General features: G+C 41.1%; 1 protein-coding gene across 2 annotated transcripts in view; it reads right to left on the reverse strand.

Annotated features, from left to right (window-relative positions):
- SMG7 (SMG7 nonsense mediated mRNA decay factor) overlaps positions 1–21597 on the reverse strand; it is a 54605-nt gene that overhangs the window by 3534 nt on the left and 29474 nt on the right. Inside the window, exons 6-21 of one of the 2 annotated variants that reach the window (XM_049807494.1) lie at positions 21365–21436; positions 20141–20291; positions 19671–19806; positions 17377–17539; positions 16170–16326; positions 13170–13240; positions 12778–12838; positions 11990–12109; positions 11313–11748; positions 7430–7574; positions 6060–6200; positions 5812–5942; positions 4690–5055; positions 3016–3165; positions 786–866; positions 12–171 (exon numbers count right to left, since the gene is read on the reverse strand). In XM_049807494.1, coding sequence (XP_049663451.1) covers positions 12–171; positions 786–866; positions 3016–3165; positions 4690–5055; positions 5812–5942; positions 6060–6200; positions 7430–7574; positions 11313–11748; positions 11990–12109; positions 12778–12838; positions 13170–13240; positions 16170–16326; positions 17377–17539; positions 19671–19806; positions 20141–20291; positions 21365–21436 — 2541 coding nt within the window. Of the gene's footprint in view, positions 1–11; positions 172–785; positions 867–3015; positions 3166–4689; positions 5056–5811; positions 6201–7429; positions 7575–11312; positions 11749–11989; positions 12110–12777; positions 12839–13169; positions 13241–16169; positions 16327–17376; positions 17540–19670; positions 19807–20140; positions 20292–21364; positions 21437–21597 lie in introns of both variants that reach the window. The other variant, XM_049807496.1, reaches the window with a different exon arrangement.

Raw genomic sequence — 21597 nt, forward strand, 5'->3', positions numbered from 1 at the left:
ACCAAGATTACCTGAGCTGGCTGGAAGGGATGGAGACCATGGAGTCCCTTCAAAGAGAGAATATAGTGAAGTCTCCTGATGAGCAACTGAAGGGGTGACCTCTGTTTTTGTGCTGGTATTCATGTTTTTCCCATATACCTCATTGAACATGCTGTTATTTGGATATCTTTCCTGTAAAAAACCATGAATGTAAGAGTTTTGGTATTGGATTTATTTCAAACACTGAGACTGTACAAAGGAAACAATTATAGATCAGAATATTTTCCTAACTCATTTTTCACTCCCCAGCCCCCTCTTCTTTGACCATTTTATTTAACATGAAGTCCATCATATTCTGAGTCAGGACAGATTTCTCCTGACTGGACTGCAAAGCCTTCACAAAATCTTTAAATTCCCAGTACTCACAAAAATTGTACCAAGACCCTGCTCAGTTCTCTGGAACAGAACAGGCAATCCATTGCTCAGGAAATAAAAACCTACACATCATAATACTTTGAGATGCACCTTTTCAGTCAATTTCACAATTCTGCTAAGAGCAAGGGACCCATGAACTCTGCAAGATTCAACAGTATGTCTGCAGAACTATAGCTAGGATGAATTTGACAAGACAACTGATAAAGGCAGAGATAATCTTGCTGATACAGACTGCAATTAGGCACCCATATAGATTTCTTTCAGGTTTTCCATTGGTTTGAACTAAAGGTTATCCCCAGAGTTCTGCCATGTTACCTAGTTTAATGGTAAGCTCAAACAGCAAAGGGCTGCAGACTCTGGTCCTCACTTACCTGATTAAGAGAAAAGCCACTGAGGGACAGGAAAGACGACGACTGAGACATCAATTCTGATGGTTTTTCCAGCAGGGACTTCTTCAGAAATCAAAAAGGGGAAAAAGAGCAGTTAGCATTCAGTGTAGTGAGCAGGAGGAAAGTATGCTACCAAAAACTGCCAAGGTGTTTTTGGTCACATTTAAAACCTTCTTAGTATTTTAGCTCCAGCACGCTGGAGGACAGAGGGGACAAACTAACAAATGCAGAAAATCAGTAGTTTCCCTACTAACTGTAATTAAAATCTAAATTAAAATCTGAAAACCAACAATCACAACAGCTGAGAGTCTCAGGCAAACCCCCACTGCCAGAACAGCTTTTCAAATCCTAAGTGTAATACTCTGATGCATCTAGAGGGGAGATTCCTGCCAAAAACCCCTATGGTTGTGTAAAACTTTGTACAAATGAGACAGGATCCTTCCCAGTGATCAGAGGACTCCTTCAAACACGATTAGACTCCTGTATGTTGCTACTGACAGAGTATTTTTCAGTTTTGAGTGCATCCCTGCTGTACAGACATTCTTGGACAGCAAGAGCAGCCAAGTGCTGTGATTTCTTAATTGGGTTAAACAGTCCAAGTTTCATTTAGCACTCACTCATTTTCATTATAAATGACTGTAGAGAAGAAGGAAAAAATGCCCAGCGTTTAAAACAGAGGTCCTAAAACTCTCCCTGGGGTTCCACATCAAGATATTATGGACCATGACCTTTTCCATCATCTATGCCACACCCTCTCATACAGCTGTTATTGCCAGCATAATATTTCTCAGCTTTCTCTTCAGTTCTTACTATGATTAAGCAGTGAAAAAAAGCATCTCTAAAACAAGCCTATTTAGGGAAGAAATGGGATCAGTTATCATCAATACAGAAACCAAAGAAAAATTATAAGGCTCAGGTGCTGGATAATGAACACCAACAAATTTAGGCTGAGGATCACCAAGCCATAGAATTAGCGAAGCCGTAAGAAAAACTGTGCATGATCCAAAATGAAAGCTGTAGTCTTGTTCCAAATAAAAGCCCTCTTGCACTCATACCACCTCAGCATGTCAGATGTTTTTACATTTATTGTTCAAACAACCACAACCTGAACTAACATCCCTCTCTCTTTAACATGGTCTCAGTATCTGAATATCTTTGCTTTTATCCTGCAAACCTAATACAAATAGCCTCATTTTCTTGGCAAGCAGCTCCTAGCTTGTTAGATTTTCAGTGACAGCTCATTACTTTGAAAGCACATTTTAAAAGGCAGACAAAATTCACACTCTGCATATCCACACAGCTTGCACAGAGAAGAATTGCCTTCCATTTGTCAGCAGTCAGCAACAGTAGGAGCTTCAAAGGAAGCTGCTGAAGAAGCAGCTATTAGTTTCTTAGCAAAGGTATCTAATGAGACAGAAATGGGTGTCTATTTTGCTACTGGCTCCTTGGGATGGCACGTAAAATAACTGAGGAATAGACTTAATCAGAGATTTCAAGTAGAGTCACAAGTAACTCTTCTTTGTTACTGCTACTAATCTGAAATAGTAGTATTTAATGGACATGCCTGTAGCCATACTAGAAAGGCGTACTGCATTTTCAGAGGCAGTTTACAAATTCAGCAGCTCTAAGACCCTCCAAGCTACTGAACTAGAAAGGTTTTAATACATAAATGTAGGAAAAAATCTGTCAAAAATTACTGTATTACTATTGGACTTACTGATTATTTAGCCAGTTGCTTGCAATTTTCTTCCAAAGCCATCTTGCTCTTTTACAATCTCTTCTGCATTTAGTAGGGCAGCTTCGCCCTGCCTTTATGGAATTTTTATATGCAGATTATAATAAGCCACACTTGTTCTGATGACTTCCCACAGCTGAATCTGTGCTCCCCCTTGCCCTTATTACTAAGTCCATACAACTGCAGAAGAATGAGTGCATTAAATGATGCACCAACATCTCTCCTGCAGACTGCACTTACAAAAAACCCACTGTTATTCTGATTTCTGAACAAATTGGGCCTGGATTCGGCCCAAGAGCTATACCGTGGGCCTTCAGCTGGTCTAAGCTCTCGCCTGAAGACTAGGCTCAAGGATGAGGGAGGGAAGTGGACAGGAGGGATGAGGGAGAGAAAGGAGTTTCACATTTCTTATAATTTCACAGAAGAAAGAGATGCCAGTTAAGAGTGAGAAGCAGCAGTATTACATCAAATACATACAAATAGGCTTCGTCCAGGAAGAGAGGCGAGAGGCCCCAGCAGAGCTGGGTAAAGATCAGGAGGATTAGAGAAAATCAGCTCTTCCTCCTCCTCCAAGGCAGCCAGACTCTTTAACAGGTCCGGAGGAAGCAGAGGGGAGCTCTTGGGGTCCTAGTGACAGAAATGAGCACAGTGAGACAACAGAAGGCGGAGAGGGGATCAGCAAGAGACAGCAAGGAGAGGCTAAGCCACAGCAGGACAAAAAAAATTAGCAAGAGAAAGGCAGAAGGTGGCATGCAGAAATGCAAGGTGAGAAAGTGGTACAGCAGAAGCGTGTCGAGGTACACAGAGAGAAAACGCTGAGCAGAAAACATAACTAGCCACGTAGCCTAATTTGTCCTGGGAGGAGCACCGTACCATCAAAACGATGGGCAGCTAGTTTTAATTAGCGGAGTGTGTGCTTCCCATTGCATCTACGCCAAATACTGAACCTGCTTCACATTCAAGGACAAGGAACACAAAATCTTACAATTATTCTTCTGTAACTGACCTGTGAATAATTTCAGTTTCAAGTAAAGTTAGGTTTGCATCTTCTTCCCTCCTCTATTTGTGGAGTTCAAATCCCACAAGAGATATTTCCAACTGCTACACCAATGTACAACTGACCAGAACACTGAGGCAAAAAACCCTGCGAAGTGCTGGTCAAACTTGACATCTTGACTTTTGTGAGGGATGCTTAAAACACAAGCATCATGGGTGCAGCTTCTGTCTGTACTGCACTGCGCTTGCGCCAAGGCAAGGTTTCCCTTTTAGAGATGAGAACAAGGCTTTGATCCCATCTCCATCTAAAAACCACAACCTGACATCACGGTAGAGGCAGACTTCTGTATATTGTCTGGCTTTTCTCTCTGAAGGATAAGCCAAGTGATCTCAGCTGACCTTCTTTCTGAAAATCCTGAGTGTATTTACAGAGGCGCATCCGACCAAAGGTTTAAAGAGGCCTCTAAGTTTCCTTATAAACATCACCAAAGCACTCACAGACAACTTCAGGACTGTTAAAAAGTAACAAAGATTGCAGGTTTATAAGCAGCAGCATGAAGCACAACCGCATGCACAGAAGCAAAGAATTCCATTATTGCAACCAAGACCTAAGGAAGTCATTCAGCTCCCTCACTGTGTGGTGTGATTTGCAGGAAAAACAAAAAAAATAATCCAAGACAAGACTGCTCCTACCATCCTCGATTTCCAGCCTCAATCTGACTATTGCAGCCTCAGCCATTCAATACACTCAAGATACTATATGGGTGTTAAGAGTTCATCTAATTCAACTGCAGCTATTTGGATAGCTTTTATGGTTTTCGTTAGTTGCCAGACAAGAATTTTCCCCAAAACTATCAGCTGCCATGTTTCTGGACCTGACAGACACAGTGCAGAGATCAATGTCACACCTACACTGAACAAGACTTACACCTACTTGAAACCAAATCTTCAAGAGCTGGATCCCACACACAGCCAACTAAAATGGAGAATTCATCACTGTTGGCTGGAATCCCACTTACTGATACCCCGCTCCCTACTAAAGCTCACACTGACATATGTAGGGCTACAGGGCATTCCTGAAACAGGCAAACTCCTAGAGCTGTCAGGAATATCAGAGCCTTGTTCGTTTTCACCACTTATAGCGTGGATCTTTACCTCAAAGGTCATCCTGGAGACAGCATCTTGCTCTGGGCGGAAGACTCCTTGCCGTTTTCCCCTGCGGTCCATGTTAGACTGCTGTGCCATCACCCTATTGTCAGCCATGCCATAGGAAGAGTCCCAGTAATATTCTGGCACCTTGACTTCTGAGGGGTTCTGGTTATATGGCTCCATTGGGAAAGGCTTCATTTTTTTCTCCAGAGGTTGCTGTTGCATCACGGGAGGCTGTAATGACTGTTCAAATAATTTTAGAGGGTCCTGGGCCTGCAGGTAGTAGGACTGCTTTACGGGTATGATCTTCCCCAGTGAGCCTTGGACTTGAGGTGGGTTCCAGAGCTGCTTTGATGAGTCTGTCTGCGGATACTGAGGAAGAGACACATTATTTCAGCAGCGGGTAGGAACAATTAATGTTAACTGAATGCCTAACTCCACTCAAACTGTCAGTCTGGCTCACTTGTGACAGACATTCCACAAACATTGTGATTTGCTAAATTATTCACCAAAATGCAGTCTCAATAAGCATCTAATACTCCCTATTCAAGCCTTATGCCAACAGCCAAGTATAATCCTTACTCTAATCCAGTACCTTGTAAACACCTTTACTAAGGTACTGAGCCAGCATTTTGCTGCCCAGAACACCAGGAAGGTCTCACCATCAAGTCCAGACATGCCAGAAGGGAGATTTTCTCCTGCACAGTATAAGCATAAAATAAGCTGTGAGGGAACTGACACTGCAACCCAGTTAGCCAAAAGGAGAGCGCAGGTGAAGGTTCAGACTCGGTCAGTCCTCATTAATCACACAATGATACTAGAAAGGCCCAAGATAGAAATACCTGATCAGAAATATCACCTTCATACCTTGTCTATAAACAGAAACACACAGAAAACAGATGACCACTTTCCCATTCCAGTTCCCATACCTCCCTCTCAGTTACAGAATTGTACGTTCATACCCACTAAACTTCAGCGCTTTTTCAAATTTGCCCAGAAGTTCACAGATCGAAATTCCACACTAAAGTCTTTAACGATGGTTTTGAAACAGCAACCCAGGAACCTAAGTCTTGAATGTTGCCATTTATTTTTAAATTAAGTTTAGCACATTGCATTAGTCAAGTTTACCTGCTGGAATCCGGAGTGGTGTGGCGGGCTCTTCCCCAGGCCCTGCACAGCTTTTGTAGGGGACTGTTGCTGCTGTTGCTGGGCCAGAGCTTGGACCTGTAACTGGCTTGCAGACTGTGCTGTTGCCTGAGCTGGTAAAGATGAGAGGGGTTGCTGGGAAGGAGGTGGTGTTTGCTGAGGTCCCTGGGTCATTGGCCCTGGTCCAGAGGGCCGTTGCTGGCTGTAAGGAATGTGGGACTGTTTCCCACCTTGCACCTGGTTTCCTGCAGGCGAGTGAGCTGTGGGCTGGAGGAAGGTTCCTGGGACAGAAACGCCACCTGGGAAGGTGTACCCCGTGCTCATGGAGAAAGCCACAGGAGGGGGGACAACGTAGGTTGGAGGTGGAAACCCTGGCAAAGATAAAAATACACCTTTAATCAAAATTTGGCAGAGCAGGTAGCTCCCTCAAGAAAACATTTAGTGTGGGTTTTTGGTGTTGGCTGGTTGTGTATTTTTTCCTATTTTGCTCATTTAGACCATGAGGACAGAAAACACGAAGTACAGTTTGTATACATGCCCCATAACGTCTCACCTCTGCATGCACATACATAGCTGTGATCAAAGGGTTATTCAGAGTTTGTTCTTGAGCTTTCTTACAATATTCCAGGCACTGACAACAGTCAGCCAGGGCAGTATCTGGGAGAGTCATATGCTTCCAGACACACACCCCCCAACCTCCTTTTTTTTCCCTTGCTATCTTTTTCCTTCACCATTCTGGGGTTTTGATGCTTTACCCCCAAAGTTCCCTCCCCCTCAAACATGCATTTTTGGGGACTAAGCTTCTGCAGCAATGGACAGAAGCAATCAGTAAGTCTACTGCCTCCTACCAGAGGATCACCAGTCTCAGAATCAATTTAGATAGAGACAGATGGTAAGCAAACAAATCCTCATATCCACAAGATCAAGATTCTTTCTTGTAGAAAAGCTGGGTTTGGAAGGCAAGCTTTAATTCTGCGTCTCACAGGCCAGATTTTATGCTGACTTTGGGACAGGGAAGATGTCCCTTTGTCTTATATTAAGCAACTACACCTAACAGCTGCAGGGAAGATAAAGCTTCCAGCTATTTTCTGAACAAACGTGGACAGCAAGGTATGACAGGAACACTCCACAACAAAATGGGAACACGCAACGTGGCAGCAACAGCAAATGAGAACACACAAATTACAGCTTGAAACACGAGCACCACTACAAAAGAAACTGAGCTTTAAAGAAGAAAGCAGTGTGATTGATCTTTTGTAATGGAGTCCTATGCACAGAGAATACTTCCTCCTGAGCTAGCAGAAGACTTTGTCATGTTTGGACTAAATTCAGAAACAGCCTACTGTTAAGTTCCTTGATCTCACACCCACTAACCAAAAAGGTGGCAGATTTCATGACATACCTTGATTCCAAAGCATAAGGAATCTTATTTACCTCATTCCAGCTCTGCTATGCCCCTTCTTTACTACTTTGTAAGATTATCAATGTGAGAATTTACGCTCATTAAAACAGCTCCTACCTTCAGAGGCTGTAACAACCACTAATACAGGATTTGCTTTGCAGTCAACAGTAAATCACACTTCAAAAGAATGCAAATTACCGGGCCGGCTAGGAAGGGGAGGGAAGGCTCCTGGGTGATGAATGGGGATGAACTGAGAACTGCTGGCCTGACTTGGAGTCTGAGTTACAGGTGTTTTCCTGGCTTCAGACACTGGAGTCTTCCTCATCTCTGTCTGGGATTTCACCTAATACAAAAGAAAGAAGAAATTAGGTAACTTTTCCTGTAATTACCCACATCACGTCTCAAGCCAAAAAATGAACTCCCAGATTGTCTGAGAGATTATTTTCTTTTCCCTAAGCAACTGGGAGAGGTTTGGAACACAGGAACACAGTTCCCTCCTCACTGACCTCAGCTTGTCCTCAGGCATTCCTTGCCTCACAAAAGCACTCTAAGGATAGCTACCCAGAAGACTGCAACAGGCTCCTTCTCTAGCAAGAGAGTGGGAAGCAGACATCATAATATCCTCAGACCATACAAAGAACTTACCATGCTGCTCACCTGCAGTGCCCTAAAAACAAAACAAAAAGTGCAGATGCTATTATGCTTCTCCTAGGGCACTGCTTCAACCTAACACATGCTACTTACCTGCAGCACCTTAAAAAACAAACACTGCCACATTCTTCCTAGGGAACTCTTTCAGCCTAATCCATACAGCGACGTATATGCATAAACTCCTGCATACTATGAAATTCTTTTGACCAAGAGCATACAAGACAAATAGCAGAAGTGCTTAACCTCTTTCAGTTTACTGTGTAACTGCTGTATGTTCTGTTAAAAAGAGCTGCACCAGTTAAAGGCAGAGAGAAGAATGTAATGTAATGTTTACCTGATTCTGAGTCTGCTGCAGTCTGGGTCTTCCTGGAGAGGAAGACAGAGGGGAAGACTACTTTCCCTTTCTGTTCAGCTCGGCAGAACTGCCTGGAATGCAAGATGGAGCAGGCAGGAAAAAGACAGCAAGCAAGGAACCCGGGCAATACAGAAAGGGCCCAGGAGCAGATCTGATGCCAAGCCTCAAAGGTGGTTGAAAGAAAGGGTTTTATCACGGACCAAATTAAAAAACTCCAAACCAAACAAAACAAAACTGTGCGCTGTTTATTTCAACATTTAATGCTGCTGAGTTGAAAGGAGTTAGAGGGCAGGTCTTTTCTGCCAAAACACAGTCGTAAAGGGGTAGATGCATTCAAACACTTTCTTAAGTTGTTTTTCAAATAATTCTGAATTTCCCCACTTAGACATTATGGGAATGTAGTTTATTTTTTGTGTTTAATTAAAAAAGCAGATTGTAAGGCTGGGAGGTTTGGGTGTATTTTTGATCTCCCGCTAGAAAAAGCCAGGAGGGAACTCCACCTCAAGGTTCTGGCTGATGCTAAGCACCATGAATGATGCAGCCCCTGCTCATGCCACATCTGTTCACTGCCCACCTTCACCCTTCATCACATTCTGTATATTCAACTTATATTGTGCTGTCTCTTTTTTCTCCACAATGAGCCAAGCATTTTTATAACTCATACGGAGAGCTGTGCATTCTTTTATAGCAATGTTGGAGAATTCAAAGACACTCTTCCTGCCATGGGATTTTAAAACATGAGCTCTAGTACATCATGAATTCAAAGCTGCTATGACACATTTCCAAAGGTGGCTTACAAAACACACCTCCCCCCCCAGGATTTATAGTCAACTTTTAAAAGCTAGATAACTAACATTGATTAATCAAGACAGACAAGTTTCAGTTGCTTCCCTGCTTCTACTTGACCTCACTTCAGAAGTGTCAATACTACAAAATATTTACTCCCCCAGCGGTCCTGAGGGTTCCTACACGGTGCTTGAGGGAAGCACCATTTCATCACAGCAGCCTCTTAAGAATACGTTATACCTTGAGCAATTCTGCATGCAACCTTCCTTGGCATGTAACATTATTTTCCCTAAAGAGCAGAGATTCAGCCTATGACATGCTTTCATGATCCTGTCTAAGTGTGGAAGTTTTCAACTTATCTGCGAAACAGGATTAATTACTTTTGTATAACATTCTTAACATTTTTGCTAAGTAGGAGCTGCAACATTTGCAGCATTTAGGCTTTGGAAGGCAATGAGCTATGGAGAAGATAAAAGCTTGAAATATCAAGGAAGGCCAAAGCAGAGCACTAACAGACCACCAGTCAGTGCAAAACCTACACTGGTTTCTCCTCAGCCAGAGGAAAGCAAACCTTCCCCATCTTCTGGAGTAGGTCTGGATAAATAAGTCCACCAAACTATATAAAACAAAAGGCATTTCATTGTAATAGTTGCCGTAACAAATACAGCTGATGGAACTAAAAAGTAAAAATTAATTTCTATTCAACAAGAGATGAAGTGACCAACCACATCAGAACAGATTCCGCTACAGTTGGGTTCGAAATAAGTTTTTCCTGGGTTTGTTATCTCTTAAGACTAAGACAAGCAAATTTCTGATAAATCAGCTGGGTTAGAATTAAAATACTTCCCTATCCAGAAAACTACACGTACTTCTCAGAAGATCTGTTGGTTTTGATCAGCCTCAAGTCCTTATTTTGCAAGACAGGGGCACGAATACTGAAACTGGGAGTTGTGCTCAGGCCTGCAACCACATTCCAGACACGTTCAACAAATAAATAAGAAACCTGCTATTCTAACTCACCTACCTAAGTTGCTTTCCAGATACCAGACTCTTGTTCAGTGACTCATGAACGATTGCCACATGGTTCCTGTAGGCTACTCCCCTTTACAGCCCTTGGTAGGCCCCCCTGCAAAACCAACTGAACAACACTGCCAGTTCAGACCCTCCATTTCATAATGATGGTGTTTAACAGCAAATAACCAGGAGAAGAACAAGAAGAATGATCCAGGGGTCCTAACATGACAAGCCAGAAACACTGAAAGAGCTGGTTTGTCTAGCCTAGAGAAAACAAGACCTCAATTACACAGGCCTTCAGAACAGTTGCAAAGAGGAAGACTTAAGTTATTCTGCAGACCTGTTTGAGGAAGCAGTAATAGGCTAACACAGAGGCAAGGGAGATGAAGTGCATTAGGAAATGATTTCCACTTACAAGAACTGCGAAGAACTAACAACAGTTTCTCTAGGGAAATAATAGTCTCCATCACTATCACTAAATGCCTCCAGGCATCATCAGGGAATGACTGAGATGCAGCCAAACTATCCAGGTATAGATCAGATCAACCCTGAAACTCTACACCCTATTTACTATAACTCAATGGAAGTCAGACCAGTAAATTCACTATCTACTTATAAGGTGAGCATTTTTGTACATAGTGCTCACAGAAATAGGGCAAAAAAAGCATGCCTCAAAAATGTGACTGAGAAAAGAGCAGCTGATATGAAAACCAAAAATTTTGAGCAAGCGTCTGAGCACAGAATTACAGTTTAAGTGCAGTGTGGCTTTCCGTACTTCCAGAGAGCCACCTGACTGCACGCACAGTATGGAGAGTCTTACTCCACACAAACAACTGGGTGGTTTTGCGATGAGTTCAATTTTTTGAATATGCACAAGTCAACTGAACCAAAAATGCAGAGTACCCAGTTCCTTCACAAGAGACCAAGAGCATGACTGTGACCTGGCCATGCAATGCCTTGGAAGCCTGAATAATTTATGGAACAACAGGTAGAAGTTTGTTTTTAAGATAGTTAACATAGCAAAATCACCTTTCATTGCTCCCTACCTTTTCCTCCCCAACAAACTGAGACAGCATCAAAGAAAAGGGCAGAGACCCAAAGATCACTAATACCTGGTCTTTGAGATAGATGTGTTTCTGGTTTTTTGTGCATTAGCTGTACCTGCAGGGCCCACAGTGAGACCTTGACTCTGCTGTACTCTATACAAGCAGCGACGACCCTGACACAAACATTGTACTGCCTAAGACGCAGTATCGCTTTGATCTAAAGGCTTACCTGAACTGCCACGTTCTGCTTTCCTGCTTCCTGCATCTTATCCAAGCCGCACTTCTTGGTCTCATTCTTTCTTTTATTGTTGTCCTTCTTTCCATCATTCTTATTGGCTACTATTCCTTTGCTATAGTCCCGTCTTTCCCTACCTACATCTTTAGGGGGATAGATTCGCCCTTGCTCTCTGTTAATTTCCCGTGGCTTGATGTTCTCTTTGAATGTGACCATTGGTTTTTCTCCTGCATCACAGTTGTTGTTCAGGCTTCTGCCAGAGGACAGAACTGATTTGAGTCCAGGGCTCCCATCTGTAGATAGTGGGTCTGCAACAGATGTTTCCTGCAAGGCGAGACTCTCTTTGGCTTCACTAGGGTCCTCTAGTAATAGTTCTGGGATTTCTGTCAAAAACAACAGCTTTCCTACCTCATTTTCACACTGAATCAACCTGAAAAAGAAAGGAATCAAAAAGCAAGTATATTACTCCAAATACATTCCTTATCATAATCAGTCAATGAAGCAATGGCATGCTGACCCACAGAACATGTTACTAGCGCTGTCAGCATCTTTTATTCACATTGTATCTAATTGCTGTGTCGAACAGTGAGAAAAATAACATTCAACTCTGGCACCTGCATTACCTAAGCTTACAGCAGCAAGTGAAACACAGAGAAGCTACTTGCAGTTACCTTGGCTGGTTATCAGCGATCCATTTGCCTGTGAAGATCAGACGCTGTTGCCGTATCCGACGTTGCTGCCCTTCCTTATCTCCTGTAATTGCCTGGTGGCCTTTGGAAAAATCCAAGTTCCTAGTATTAACATAGGAGAGGGAATAATATTAACTACACAATTACCCTCTGCAACATCGTATTTCTTCAGAAATACAACTGGTCAGCATTACTCTACTATAAGCTGTGAAATCTCACCAGATACTACTCAAAACTTCACTGTTACAGATGTCTGACTTACAGATGCAATTCTCTTCTGGTAAGATGCACCTACATTAAAGACGTTTGGTGGTGTTTTTTGAAAAAAACCAAAAGGTCAAAAGCTTATCTGTGTAATAGTAAAAAAATCACAAAAATAATAGATGAGTGAATACATCTAATATTTAGTCAGCATTTGTGCATGATGTTAGGTACAGGGATACAGTTAAAAACAGTAAAAAACAGCAAAGTAAAACCACATCAAGCAGTTTTCATGTAAAAGTATTCCCTTCCTCACTTCTTAAATTTTTCCCTTTCAATTTATTAGTCTGAAGACTACAGAAGAAAAACAAAAAAGTCAAGAGCAATATTATGAGCTCATGACTTTCCTACAGTTTTACTACATTGTCTATTATAGTTGTTTTGAAAAGATACCTATGTCAATCCATACAGTAGTAAGTATTCATAAATAAGATACTGTAGAGAACAGGTCAATGTCTATCAAAGTAGTGACATCAGCAAGAGTACCATTTCCTTCAACCGTCACCCACCTGAATGAAGGCCTCAGAGCCAAGAATCCTTGCAACTCAAATTCTTCTGGAAGTGGGGTTGCTGGCAAATAGACAGTAAAGAGCGTAAGGAAAGCATGAAAGCATTAAGTACAGTATAAGTAGATACCTCAGCAAGGTCACTACACACAGTGGAGCCTTCTATGAACATGCTCAATTGTACTGGTCCACCCTGCAATCTGAGGAGCTCAGCAGTGATTAAGTAGAGCAAAGTCTGCTCAGCATGAGAAAGCAGCATTTGCAAGTATTCATATGCACTAATACTAGAATACAACTTGCTCCCGTATTTGCTCTTCAACTGCAACTCCCCAGAACATCAGGAAAAACATTCATCATTCCCAGTTCTTTACAGCACAGACTAGAACTATACTTACCATTATTACTGGATAGATCTTCCTCATGAGGCTGGAAGCTGTTCAGAAGAGAAATCAGCCAGGGCCATATGCTACAAATCAGAAGACAGACAAACTCTAAGTGAAAACTACAAAACATGCAATCTATTCACCAAGAAAACACTGAACTGTTACACAGCCACAGCTCCTATGAATCCTCTGATTCCCAAGAAAAGGTAAAGTTTCTCTCAAGTGTCAGGAAAAAGACCACTTTCTTGAAAAAAAAGCAGTGTTTTTAAAAAGCCAATCTAAAGTTACAAAGGAAGCCAGGCTCTTGCAGCATAGTGCTCATTACCCAGCAAGTCAGAAAACCTGCTATGAATTTAACTAGACAAACCTATTGCATGAGCAAATGTTCAAAGCACCTGTTTGCAATTCATTTTGTCCAATTCAAAGCTGACTGGTCTCAAGGCACAGTAAATTAATCAGTTGGGAAGCAAAACAAATTATTAAGATACAGCTGTACATAAGTACTTCTGTTCTGCAAACTTTAACACAGTACTGTAGTACTGAAACAGTTACCAGAAAGAAAAGAACATCTAAGTAACAGTTGCATTGAGTAAGACCATTAAACTAGATGCTAACTGGCAGTCTCCCTGCCTTGCACTGGCAATACCAGTACAAGCAATAACTGGAAATTCTTTAAAAAGGCCCTGAAGCAAATAATTTAAAAAATCACAGTGATCACTGCATAGGTGGTTAATATTTAACTGCCACCAACAGGCTGCTTTCTCCTATTTTTTAAAAGCTCCAACCCAAAAGTCTAAGCACCCTTCTGCTTTAGTGATGGGCACCAAGTCCACAGGGGCAACAGAAAACTATTTTAGGAAGGTGCCCACTGTGCTCAGTGTTAGTGAAATGAATCTGTCCTCCCTCAGCAAGGCTTTCAGCCACCATCCAGCACCTGGACTGGAGAATGGAACGTGCACCTGAAAGCCTGAGGTCAGCCACTTTCCTGCACTGCCGCAGGGACTGGAAACATGATGTTTATGCTCATTCTCTACACTAAACTAAGCATTAGTTCCTTCCCATGACTGACAAGGAACAGAAGGAGGAAAAAAGGGAGAGTGCAAGTCTGTTGCAACCCACAGTAAACTGCAATCTTCCTGTACAACGTTTGAAATAATGAGATTTCATAATAAGAGATCTCTAAAGAGTGATGTCATGACACATGTGAAAACCTAGACCTAACGTGGCTTCCACAGGGCAGGTTTGGAAAACTCATTTCCAAAGAGCACACACTAGTACTGATATAGTCATTTCTGTCCTCAGTTCTTGCCTTCAGGTTAATCTGTTTTTCTAGGTAAACACGTTTCCTTCCTATTTCAGAAGTTTGTACAGTTTGGGGTACAATTATCTACAGGAAAATGATAAGCATAGAGTGGGGACAACTGAAAGTTTAAAAAGGAATAAGGATTATTTCTTGAACAACGAGCACAATCAAGTACAAATTCAGAATAAGGAAGACTCTTCAATATAAACCAGACAAAGGCATGCATGTGTGTAGTCTGCAAAGAATGACTTTCATTAGGATCTTCCAATAGAAATATAAAGAAAACTCTCATCCTCACAAATAATGGGAAAGATGGACAGTCATCTCAAATTTTAGAGCCAACAAATGTAATGGCTACTAACTAATGCCCATTTTGACTATTCTTAGCAGTACTTCCATTTGAAGTTCAGCTGTGCACTTTACAGCTGTTTGCTGCCCACTTCACAACTCCTTTGTATGACAAGTACCTCAGAACATCATGTTATCACACCACAGATTTAAAAAACAGACATGTTCTTTAAAGAGAGCCTGATAGTTTTATGGGCAGAAGGACCTACTCTGGCTAACTCAAAATTTATATTCAAACCTGATTATTCATTTTGATACTCCATAAAGTACTGCCTGCATCTCCTTTCTGCAATGACTTTACACCTAGCATTATCAATCTTTCCTATTAAAATACTGGTATAAAGTCTTTCTTCAGAATATGCATACAGTAATACATATTACCATCTCAAAACAATTTGTGAACTCTTATTTTTCCTTAATATTGCCTTCAGGAACTCTGGAATTGAAGTTTGCAAAGCTCCAGGGCTTTAGGTTTTACACACGTCTGAGCGAGTCTTATTACTCGTCTAGCAAACTGAGGTTGTAGGGACCCCTGCTCCCCACACATCAATGTACAGAAAATATGACCCTTGGCTAGAATCGCATCTTACAGCACACACTGCCAAGACAGAGCTGAAACCACTGTGGCATATTGCACAACATCAGCTAAGCAAGCTGTTTTCACACTGTTTTCCTTAAAGTGGCCACCCTAGGAAAAACACTCATCCACCTGTGTCACTAACAGTCACTCTGATTTGAAGAAACACCTTACAGGTCAGAAACACTTTATTGAATTACTGTAATTTATGAAGAGTTAATAGGCTATAAAAAAGTTGGTGAGTTTTGAACTATTTAAGCCTAAATTTATGAGATTAGAAGCAGAAGTGAAAAATCAGAGCAACAGTCCAGAACAATAATGCCTGTGCTGACATTTAAAGACCCCCTCTACTAAATTCAATTTAATTCCTGGGTGATGAGCCAAGAAAACTGAATTCCAGCACTGCCCAAGAGATGGCTTAATGCATGAAATTAAGGCAAGTACTATCCCGCCACCTACCTCAATAAATCTGAGAAATCATTACAATAGATTAGACTAAAGGTACACTCAGTAGTTCTGCTCAAGTCAGACATTATAAAGTAGATCCCTCTGATCTTAAAAAAAGTTACATGCAAACCTAAAGCCAATTAAAACAGTGAGTTTGTTCATGTAGCTCACAAGTCTCACATTTTGTTTTATGAACTTTTTAGCACATACATTCTCTTATCATTTTGATGTCTGTAATAATGAGTTATACAATCACTTTTCCCATTACTAATTTGTGGATCACCAGGTATTATTACTTTATGCAATCAAATGTATCAAAAGAAAGATTAACACTCACTACCGTCTTTCATCAACCACTGCCTCCTGGAAAACACTGGGCCTAAGTTTCAGCCAGTCCATTGAAACCTTCACAGCTGGAAGAGGATATGCAGCCCCAGAGTCCTCCTGGTAGTCATTTTGTAAAGGACACTTGCACAGAACTCCCAGAAAGGACACTAGAAACAGAGCAGAAAAAAACAAACAAAAAAACCCCCAAAGGATGAGGGAATGACACTTTAAAGTTGACCAAATAACCTAACCAAACGCATCCCACCCATAAAACACTATTTTTAAGAGCTAGTTCTTTAGAACAAAGCAGCCCAATTACTTAATCTTAAAAAAATCCACCAGCAGATCAGAACGCCTTTTTTTCAATACAGAGTTTTCTACCATGAAGCAGAATCTTGGTGTTTTCTCCCCCCCCCTCCTTCTATGTGTCATGGCAAATCATTTTGGTAAGTTAACAAAATCCGGTGAGACAAGCCCATTACAAAAATATTCATTCATTTATTTATTAGAAATTATCAACTCAACCATCTATCTGCATTTTATCCGCTTTCCCAGGTCAGCAAGCACACAAATCCACCAGAACTAGCTCTGCAGGCAGCCACCCAGCTCAGACCCATTAGCGCACACAAGCTGACGAACAGTAACCACACCAGTGTGACCATGGTGCTTTCAGAATCAATGCCAGGCTGGAACCTGGAGAAATTCAGCTATTCAGAAATTTAGGTGTTTACAGACAAGGCCAAGCAGCTCACGGGCCGGATCAAGTTAAGCAAATCAGCATTATGCAGCTAGAGTCTAAAATGCTCTGCACTCCCACTTATCTCCTAGTCGATATTATCAAGAGCACAGAAGCAGTTGAGGTGCTAGTTCAGTCAGCTTCAACTTCAGTCCTGTTGAATCAGAACTAGCTCCATTCAAAGCAACTCAAACCACATTGCAGCCAACTGCAGAGCAGCCCCACCAAGTCGGATCCAACTTTGCACCCAAGTTAAAGTGTTCCTTCAGAACCAGGAAAAAGATGCAGAGTTCTGTAAGGCTTCAGAGTAAGCCCAGGGCACATAAATCCAGTGTTAGTCAGCACTGCTAGACATAAACGATCCTGCACAACCATCTTCTCTCAACTTTCTCCCTTAACATCTATTCTCATCACTTACATCACCATTAAGCTAGATCCTGACAGCAAATTACTAATGAATTCCATTACTTTTCGTACTTACTGAAGAGAGCCAGTAACTGTGTCCAGCAGAGCTGCTCATCCTGGCTGTAGCTGTGCTGCTCTGTTTCATTGCTGAAGTCTCGCAGGTGGTGTAGTTGAAACAGATTGATAACAGTAATATGTACTAACTGCTGAGAATTGAAGGCCTTTTGGAATAACAACCTCTGCAACAGACACATGTACAATGTATGTATTTTTATATGGTAAAGCACACGCTTGAAAGGATTAGTAGTTGCTATTTCACTGCTTGACTAATGCTTCTGCCCTTAAGGCAACATTCATTCTAGATTTTATTTTCGGGTCATCCCTATTAGCACAGCACTGGGCTTCCCAGGAGGACATGGGCAGATGCCCACTGTTAAGCCCAAGGTTTTTGCTCACACACCAACTCACATACACGCACAACAAATCAACACCCCCTTAGATATGGTTCTCTTTCAGAGCAAGTGCAACCTTAATGTGCAATGACAACATTGCAATGCAACTGCATGAACTGCAGAGGCATGTATATCCACTGTATTTTTCAGTCTTCTGAAGAAAGAGCACAGAGAAGGTGACATTTGGGGGAAAAAAAAACACCTAACACCCCAGGAAAATTTAACTACTGTGTGGTTATGTATTAAAGACTAATTCCACATCTGACTTCATGGGTCATGGAATGCCACAGTGGACTAAAATAGCATGAGCTATTTACAAATGCATTTCAGTAACTATGCTGTAAGAGACACGTTTATCACAACAGGAAAAGAAACTTTAATGCTTTTTTGGAACATTATGATGAAAAAAAAAAAAAGGAGATATCCTAAACCATAACCAACTTATCTTCAGACACAACAGTCAGGGATGCAAGTGAATTAACCAGCGTAAGCATCAGGAAAAGGTTTGAGCTCCATGTTCAGCCTTGATTTTTAGTTAAGGGCATGAAGCACTGTACAGCTGACAACTCAAACTGGCAGAGCTGTCAGCAGCAGAATCATGGGCTTGGCTGAACACTCTAACCCTACAACTGCTCTCCTCATTCAGAGGTAAAATCAGCTACACAGTTAAAGTGATTATCCACCACACAGCCAATTTCATATCCACATTCAACCCATTTAAGTCAGAAGAGTTGCTCTCTAGTAAATTAAGCCTTATGTTGCATAATATAAACAAAAAAGTAATCTAAGCAACAAAGCAGGGCTCAGTTAGCCCTCTTTTAACACCCTGGATCAGTTCAGAAAAGTAAGACTGTTCCACGTGCCTGAGCAATGCCCACAATTATTGATTATAAGTATTGTGGAAAAAGCAGTACTTGTTCAACAGCCAACATCACACACAGAGAGATACAACTGTATAATTTTGAAACAACATTACTTTAACTCCCAGTGTTCATGCAGCTCACATTCAAAGCTAATACAATTCACAAGAAGTTTTGCGTTTTTAAAATTTATTTTAAACACAGTTTGGACCTAGCTGTAGCAGCCCAATTCAATGCAAAAAAATGCAAAAAGACACTGTAACGAACATTTGTAATTCTTTATATTGCTAAGACCACCTTCCTCTTTCTTAATTTGGAAAAGCATCAACTGCTCTGTTGAACGTATCCACGCTACCTGTTCATTTTCCACAAATGAAGATGCTGAAGCAGAGCAGTTTCCAAAAGGCACCTAACAGTTAGTATGATGTCCTCTTTGAAATTGTACTGCTCTGTATAAATACCTTACAAAATTCTCTTTGTTTCAGTCTTTGCTATATTGTCCAACTTAATGAGCTGGCTATATAATTAATGGGTACTCCTGGATTTTCCAGAGGAAACGTGTTCTGAATAGTTCTAGTCTACACACAAGTCAAGGTTGTACTGGCATACTTTTTAAAGGCAAACCACTGACAGGAGAGGCAAGTTGTCTGAGGAAGATTAAAAGCAGCCTTAATAACCAGTGGGAGTGAATGAATGCCATCCAAAAATGAAGCTCTCAGAATTCCTCAGGCAACTGAGCCAACACTTCCCAGATGAATCAAGTGCTTTTCACAGGTATCCAAGAATCATCCAGGTTAAAGAGTAGAGAATCAGTCGTCATTGATTTCTCTTGTATCTCCACCAACAACGCACCACATGTCAAATGGGAAAAATCCCTACTATTTGCAGAAGTCAACAGAACTATCCGCTGTTACCTGCAATGCAAACCTTCCATAACTGGCTACTCGAGCTTCCTGTATTTTAGCATGTGAAAAAGTTATTATTGGACTGTAATTTCAGAACTCAGTTGCTAAAAATATTCTCCTCAACATACTAATTAATATGTTGTTAGAACTAACCTTGAACTGTTCTTCCAGCTTTTCTCGAAGTGGGCTCAGCTTCTCCAAGCTCTTACTCAGGTACACATGGCCATGGAATTTAATAAATGCCTTGATGAAGTCAGACACACTCCATCGAGTCTTCACCTCATCACGACTATATTCAGAACAGAAATACCCAACCTCAGTCTTTGGAATTAGACCCAGCTGCACATAACATTACATACTTTTTCTGTGAAGTTCAAGAAAGGTGGAATGTCCACGTAAAGCTACTTTTTCATGTCAGCACAATATGCCTATTTCCTGCATCCACTATTCATGCTCAGGAGAGTCCCATTGTTCCACACATGTGTAAGGATGCTCTGACTGGACGGGGGTTGAGGAACTTCTGTTTCTACTACCAAACATGAATAACTTCTGGCAAGGGAGATAGATTTGGAAGAAGTCTCCTCCATCTTATCTGAGCGGAAGTATATTATGCTTAGTCTTACCTTTCCAGTGCTTTAGAAAGTGCTTTCTGTAGGTTAGTGGAGGCAGCTGGGAAAGGAAACTTCACAGCAATGCTTCTGCAGTAGTAGAAAATTGTGGTCAAGTGGTCTCCTTTGGAGGAAGCTAGAATAGCCAATTGATTATAAGGCTGACCTAAGGGAAAAAAAGATGTTATCCAACAAGTTGTCATTCAGTAAAGCATGTTAGATTTCAGAATTATGTGGTTACTTGAAAAGGGAGCACAAAGTCCTAAATTCTTCAACAGACAAGGTTCAGGTTCATTTGCTGACCCTTTTACTCCAGCCTCATGTCAGCATGACTCAAATGAAAAAGCTTCTAAATTTGTGGTGCAGTGTTTTTGGTTGGGGGGATTGGGTGTGGGGTTTTTTGTTTGGGTTTTTTTTTTCCTGGTCTGGGGTTTTTATTTGGTTGTTTTTTTACACACATCCTTTAAAACTGGACAACAAATATGGCTTAAAGGTTTTTGTCTAAATAAGAAGATACTGTCAAAAGCAAGCTTTCACCACCAACATATTTATCTTCATCTTTGCACAAAATCTAGCCCAGTTTTATCTCATGAGGCAAACCCAACTGTCAACAGTTGTTCATATTTTTTACCTATAGAGTAAGAATTTCTATAGTTAGAATACAGAGAATTTTTCAGTTAGAATATAACTGGCTAAAAAACCGGAATTACTGGTTTCAGCAGCCTGGCTCAAAAATTATTTATCCTTCTCTCACTATCTTTACATTTTGGACCACTGTAAACCAATAGCTAAAAAAGCTATATCCCTGAACTAAAGAAGCCCTTAACTTGCATGAGCAACTTGAAAAAAACTTATTTTAGCTACTTAACTTTACAAATTGGCATGTGAACAAACAATAAAAGAAATAAATGCTGGTGGTAGGCAAGTTTTCATTAATTGTACTTTATAACATATGAATGTAACATGGTATAATGAAGCAGTCAGTGAAGCCTTGGAGTGAAGCTTTGTATTACCTTCTTTGTTTCTAAATCTTCACATAAAGGAGACAAGTGATACAGATCAGGCAAATAGCTATTATTCAAATGATTTACCAACAGTTCAGGCTTTGTTGCATGATTGCTTTGTGTATTTGGGGAGGGAGATTTATATAAAATCCCAAGTTTCCAACTGCCACACAAGAAAAGCAACACCCCAAATCTTCCTTTGGAATTATGAACCTAAAAGGTATCCCAGACTCACCATTAGAAGGGACAAGCTGAGCTGCATGTCTGTAGTAAGACTCTGCCTGGCTGGTCTGATTCCTATAGCGAGCTAAGAAAACAACAAAACACCCAGGTTGAGGCATAAAAGTCAACTATCCTGCACTTTAATATAACCCAGTTTACCTGAAGAGCATTTTACTATTATTTTAGAAATAAGCATCAGAAGAACATACAATTACACAAAACAGCATGAAGATTCAACACGTTTAA

The sequence above is a fragment of the Accipiter gentilis genome, chromosome 8 (genome assembly GCF_929443795.1).
Source record: "Accipiter gentilis chromosome 8, bAccGen1.1, whole genome shotgun sequence".
In the NCBI taxonomy this organism is placed as follows: Eukaryota; Metazoa; Chordata; class Aves; order Accipitriformes; family Accipitridae; genus Astur; species Astur gentilis.